This window comes from Polypterus senegalus, chromosome 10 (genome assembly GCF_016835505.1).
Source record: "Polypterus senegalus isolate Bchr_013 chromosome 10, ASM1683550v1, whole genome shotgun sequence".
Taxonomy (NCBI): domain Eukaryota; kingdom Metazoa; phylum Chordata; class Cladistia; order Polypteriformes; family Polypteridae; genus Polypterus; species Polypterus senegalus.
In genome coordinates this window covers 3,164,635-3,170,865 of record NC_053163.1, presented here as the reverse complement: position 1 = coordinate 3,170,865, position 6,231 = coordinate 3,164,635, and the positions used below count along the sequence as shown (strand labels likewise).

At 42.5% G+C, this 6,231-nt stretch overlaps 1 protein-coding gene across 1 annotated transcript; it reads right to left on the bottom strand.

The window, feature by feature from the left end:
* Nucleotides 1-247: 247 nt before the first annotated feature.
* Nucleotides 248-6,231, bottom strand: LOC120536345 (tripartite motif-containing protein 16-like). The gene is made up of 7 exons (XM_039764671.1): nt 5,998-6,231; nt 2,976-3,209; nt 2,733-2,883; nt 2,598-2,638; nt 2,131-2,290; nt 1,969-2,028; nt 248-1,084 (listed from the first exon to the last, which is right to left on the bottom strand). Exons 1-7 carry the CDS (start codon nt 6,229-6,231, stop codon nt 543-545), a joined length of 1,422 nt encoding a protein of 473 aa, XP_039620605.1. The 3' UTR covers nt 248-542.

Sequence of the window (6,231 nt, the reverse complement as noted above, 5' to 3'; positions counted from 1 at the left end):
TATGAGTCTGGTGGATGAAATGAAATAAGCGGAAATGAAATCCAGTCAGACCTCTGATTCCCACTCGAGCTTCATTATTTGCAAACTAAATTCAGATTTTAGATTCCAGGTGACAGGGATTCTTCTCTCATGTCACGCCTGTCCCCCCGGCTTTGCATGAAATTCTACTAGAGGCCGAGTTTAAATTTTAGATCTTTAAGGGAGCACCACCATGTAGCCATTGAGAGTACTGGGTATAAACTGGGGGTCAAGGCGGGGGGCACCTAATAGAGAAATGTTTTTAGCCTGATGTCCACTGAATGGAAGTCAGCTCACTGTCATGTCTTCTCACATTCTTATTGATGAAGGATGGGGGGGGTCCTATAACCATATGTTATAGGACCAGTGTCCAGTCCAGTGTCACTCTGGTAGGAGAAATGGCCGGTAGGAATGAGGTGCCAGGAATGAACTTTATCCTGTTGTCTGGAATTTTTCTCTTTTCTCTAAAATGGCAAGAGTGTCTGAGTGAGAGAAGACATGAAGCAGACATCAGATGACACGGGTCACTGGTCAGACGGGTTCAGAGGACAGATTGTTACACTGGAATCCAACCCAACGCCAAACCCCAGGTAGAGCGGCTCAGTGAAGGAGATGTTGAAACTGTGCAAGAGGGTCATGGTGTCTGATATGCTATAAAATGACAGCGAGCCAGTCGGACAGTCCAGATAGACGCCTATTCTGTTACTGGAAGGGGTGCAGATTTGAGTCTCCATTTTATTGTGACGCACAAAGTATCGGGAATGAGAGCAGCACAAACACCAGGATTTGTCATTTTGTCCAAGGTGGCACTCCTCGTTCCATCCTCTCCTTTCTATTCCTTTGTATGCGACTCCAATGTCAGCCCAGATTCCAGTCCACACGACCTCCCAGTAGCAGCGAGTCCCACTCAGAGCCTCTCTGCACAGAACCTGGGGCTGAAATCGAAATCTGTTGGGATGATCACGACGCAGGGTCACTGTCCCCTTGTCTGTCACCTTTTTGTTGTCTTCAGACAAATGGAGGCGCGGGTTTACAGTGTTGGGGTCCAGGGTGAGCGGACAGGAGTCTGAATGGACAGAAAAGAAAAACGAGGGAGGAAGTCAGTAGCACTGGGGAGACGTTACTTTAAAGATTAACTTAGTTAGGTCACTCGTTACTCACTGATAAAGTAACTCAATGTGTGATATAATTACTTATTATAATCAATCAATCAATCAATCAATCAATCAATCAATCAAATGTATTTATAAAGCACATTAAAAAACAACAGAAGTACCAAAGTGCTGTACGAAGAAACAAGTAAAACTACTATAAAGCAACCAGTTTAACAAAGCAGTTAGTAAAAACTATTGAATATCTGTCCTCCACCTCCCACCGACCTCACCCACCATAAAAGGTGGAGGAAGAAAAGGTGGGTTTTTAACTGAGACTTAAACATCTCAATAGAAGGAGAGATCTGATATGGAGTGGCAGATCATCCAAAGTCTTGGAGCAATAAGTGAAAAAGCCCCGTCACCCTTAACCTTCAGCTGGGATCTGGAAACTGCATGGAGTAACGGAGCAGATGACCTCAAAACTCTCAATCCCGAGAGGGGATGAAGGAGACTGCAGATTAAGGGTCTAGGGTATCTGTGACAGGTGTCAGCAGCTGAGAAGTGACATCTTCAATAGGAAGCAGCGTGCTGAGTGGGCACCTGTTTTGGTGATTGGCTCAGGTGGAACTCCGGTCTGAAGACCACCGTTTAGTCTGCTTATGCCAAGCTAGGAAATCTCTTTGCTTGAAGAAGTTGTCCATGTGCAGGTAAAGCTGCACACGTGGGGTGCTATAAAGCTAACGTAAGATAAATTTCCATAATAATACATCGGGACTCCACTTTTGTTAATAATAATAATAATAATAAACTTCCTTTTTAATGATTTAAAAATAAAAAAGTTGAAAATATGACTTACATTTTATTAGCCCATTTCTGGTCTGTAGATTCTGCAAGGTGAGACCTTGAATACCAACCCCTGAGAACAAAAAGTGGACACCAGAGAGTGAACCTCAAGCATTCAACTTCTAATCCCACCTCAGGATTCACTTTAAAGGTCACCTGGGAACACACAACCCACCGGTCTCAATGGTCTCCACAAACTCCCAGCCACGTATCTCCTCTAGGCTCTTCTTCAGATCACAAAGGTCCTTCTTCAGTCTCTCCGGTAGTAATTCTCCATTCAGAGTTGTGTTGAGCAGATCTTCATCTTCGTCAGGGACACAGAGAGATGAGATGTTCTGCATGAGGGAGGGAGAAGGAAGGGGAAAACGAGAGACAAAGACTTGGGTGTCGAACAGGACATGATGACGGTTTGCTAAAGGCATATAGGAAGTTGTGTCACTATGACAACATCGAGGGCAACCAGATTTAAACTGGCATGATAGCAAAGTTTTTAGGAATTTGTGGTAACTATTGAGAGAGAACTTATCAAGCTATACTGTCAAGTTATTGGGTTGGGATTTGCTTTAGTTCAAGTTTTCAATTTGACTGCTGCATGTTTTTTGACCACATTTCTGTTTTTCATCCATTTCTGGTCCTACTCACTTCCTTCAGATGTCTGCTGTGTTTGTCGGTACATTCAGCGCCTGAGGACAGAAACAGAAAAGCAGAATGTGAGCCTGCAGTGCTCGTGATAAGCTGGACAGCCACCTGAAGGTCACTTGAGGACACCTAACCCACCCGCCTCACTACTCTCCACACTCTCCAAGTTGCTGATCTCCTCCAGAGTGTTCTTAAGATCAGACAGATTCACAAAGAGAGTCCCAGGAAGAACCTCTTTTTTAGTAATGGTGATAGGTGCATCTCTCTCTTCAGGAGGAGATTCGAACTTCTAAGAGAGAAGAGAATACAGAAGAAGAAGTTAGAGACAAAGCCCTGTGAGTGAGACAGGCCTCCCGGTGTCCTTTAGATCTGCCTTTTCACCTTTAAGAAGCAGATGTCGTCATCTATTTGTAAAAGTTTGGCCAGCTCGACGTCTCTCTTCTTCAGCTCCCCGATCTCCTTCTCCAGTTGCTCGATGATCTTCTCGGTCTTTCTCACTTTCCGCTGCTCATAATCTTTAATCACCTCAGTGACCTTTGACCTCAACTGCTCAATGGACTCAAGTACAGATCTGAAGGTCTCCTCTTGTTCCTGCAATTCCATCTCAGTATTACTCTGATGAGAAGAAGTCAGAAAATATGTTGAGCCACATGTGCTTCAGTAGGGCTGCAAACCATGGAGATACTGATAACTGTTGCCATTGTAATAGAGAACATAAATGGATTCTGAAAGTATAAAACTATCTGAAGATAAAACAACCCTGTCCCTCCAATTTGTTTGACACTAAGTAGCAAAAATGAAAATGTCAAAAATATCAAAGGGGCGGCCATTTTGCTACATATTAGGGCAGGCAGTGTGGTGTAGTGGTTAAGGCTCTCAACTTCTGACCCTGAGGTTGTAGGTTCAAATTCCACCACTGCCACTGGGTGACCATAAGTGAGTCACTTGATCTGCCTGTGCTCCAATTGGAAAAGCAATTGGCTGTGATATCTCAGAAGTGCGCCTGTCATTGGACGCAACTTTCATCCAGTGTGCAAGACACTTTGGTGTTTGTTATATTTTAATTCATGTCCATTAGATGGCGTTGTATCATAAATGTTGTAAGTTGCCTTAGATAAAGGCATCATCCAAATATGTAAATATTAAACATTTTCAAAGTGCTATAAGTTTTACTTTTAATGTCTACAGATTTACTGTATTTATTCAGAACATCGACATTCAAAGTTTCTAGCCTTTTATTGTGTTAAACGCTAATCTTTACTGAAGACGTGTTTTATTTTTCCTGTTTTCACAGCATTCTTGACAAATCCATTCAAGTCACGTGTTGCTCTCCACAGTTAACAGGCCACGAGACTCACCTGAATCCTCTGTTTTGTTCTCCTCATCTCCTCCAGTTCTTTCTCTTTCTCCTCAATCACTTTTTTCACTTCATCTTTTTTGTTTCCCAGTTGACTCTGTGAGGGAGACAAAATGAAGGAGAGATGTCTGAGGAGCGGATAAAGACAGAGAATGGAGTCCAGTAGACATTATTAGAAAGAAAACAATAGAAGGTGAATGAGGAAGGAGAGAAGACAAGTGGACCTCAATAGAGCATCTTGGAGCCGAATGTGGGAGAGACCCGAGGGTCTGGACTGGATGGAGGATTGAGGCCGATGATAATAGAAGAGATTTAACCATTTTACATTTCCAAGGAAGTTTACCTCCTTTATTTTTATCTGGATCCTATTGTTGAGGAAGTTTATGTGTTGAAAGGGGGCACAAGGCACTGCAACACTCTTAGAGAGTAACATCCTTTGCTTTCCACCCCAAAACCTTGAAAGCTCCTTTAAATGAGTTTTGTGTTTCACCATTGAGAAGTCACATGGACAATAAGTTTAGCATTAATTTCATGAAACTGCATGCAGAACAGATTGTATTGTTTTGGTCATCACTGTTGGAATGGACAGATGGTTGGAAGGATCTGTTCATAGTGGTCACATTGATGGATTAAAGGCCAGAAGTCCGCATGACCATCATCATCAAGTTCTTCCATGACCACCCTGAATACCATGAGGACTGAATGAGGTCATTGATGGTAGGTAGAATGCCTAGAGCGGGCTGGGTGGTCTTGTGGCCTCAGAACTCCTTCAGATTTTATTTTTTTCTCCAGCCGTCTAGACTTTTTTTGTGTTTTCTGTCCTCCCTGGCCATCGGACCTTACTTTTATTCTATGTTAATTAGTGTTCTCTTATTTTAATCCTTATTTATTTTGTCTTTTTTCTCTTTTCTTCATCATGTAAAGCACTTTGAGTTACATTATTTGTATGAAAATGTGCTGTAGAAATGAATGTTGTTGTTGCTGTTGTTGTCACTGACCTCAAACATTTCTAATGCTTGAAACTAGCTGAAGACATTTTCATTCTCTACTTCACACTAAAATGGCTTCATTCGACGACCCATCTTTTGTTATTCACTTTGGACTTTTGTCCACACTGAAACACTTTCAACCACATTCAACGCGTCACTTCAAAAACGTTCTCTGAAGTGAGTACATTTTAAAATGATGAGTTTTACGTTGCTGTTTAGATGGAGAAAACAGAGCTGTCTGAAAATGATGACGTATGATTATTAATGATCAGGCACTGACCGCTTTTTGTTCTAATAATTCCCTTTGTGATCTCATCTTCGCTGCACCGATTGTCCTTTATAACTTCTTTGCATCAGACGACGTTTACTGTATCTTGATAAACTTGAAATTTCCAGACTATTTAATACAGCAGCACTCTCAGTCTATTTTCTCCAAGGAATAGTGAATAGAGTACAGCATTAGAAATGGCACTCCGAGCCGCGGGCTGACCCTGCCGTTTACGCCTTTCCCACTTTTGCCCTCAGACTACCAGAACAGAAGCTCCAGGAAAAATGACGTAACTTCCACATCTGCAGGAACTTCTGCCTCTTCTTCTTCCGTAATCAAATCAGATTGCAGTCACGTTTTAGGGTTCATTGTCACCTGAGTGTTGTAAATTTCCACTGCTTTAAAGTGGATGGATGTTAATTACTTCACAAACGAATATTCGTTTTTTGTTAATTGAGAAGAACCACTGACGCATTTTAAGTACTGAGTGTTAAATCAGGTAATAACAGTTCAACGTGCTCAGTATCAGCGATCAATTCAGAAATACACGGAACGATTTCCTCTTCTCAAAGTTCACTTGCTTCCCTGGCTGTGCACACAGAAAACAAATAGAAGTGGGCTAAGACCTCAGGATGTCCACAGTGTGTGTTCCTCTGCTTTTGCCAGAAAGGACAAGAAGTGCTTAAGAAAGGACACGTCCTAGCGAAGGAATTTCATTCTAAGCAAACCCCGGAGAATGACGATGTTGACCCCTCACAATCCCCTTCCCATTCCTAGTCCTCTTCTTACCTGTTTCTCTGCTCGCTCAGTTTCCAGTGTCACTGTGTCATGATGCTTATGATCAGTCGCTGCACACATTGAGCAGATGCAGGTCCCATCAGTCCTACAGAAGATTTCTAGGACCCTGTGATGTTTTCTGCAGAGTTTGTCTTTAAGGTTTTCACTCAGCACCTCCACTCTGTGTCTCTTCAAGACCTGAGATTCTCGGTGCTGCTGCAGGTGACTCTCGCAGAAGGAGGCCAT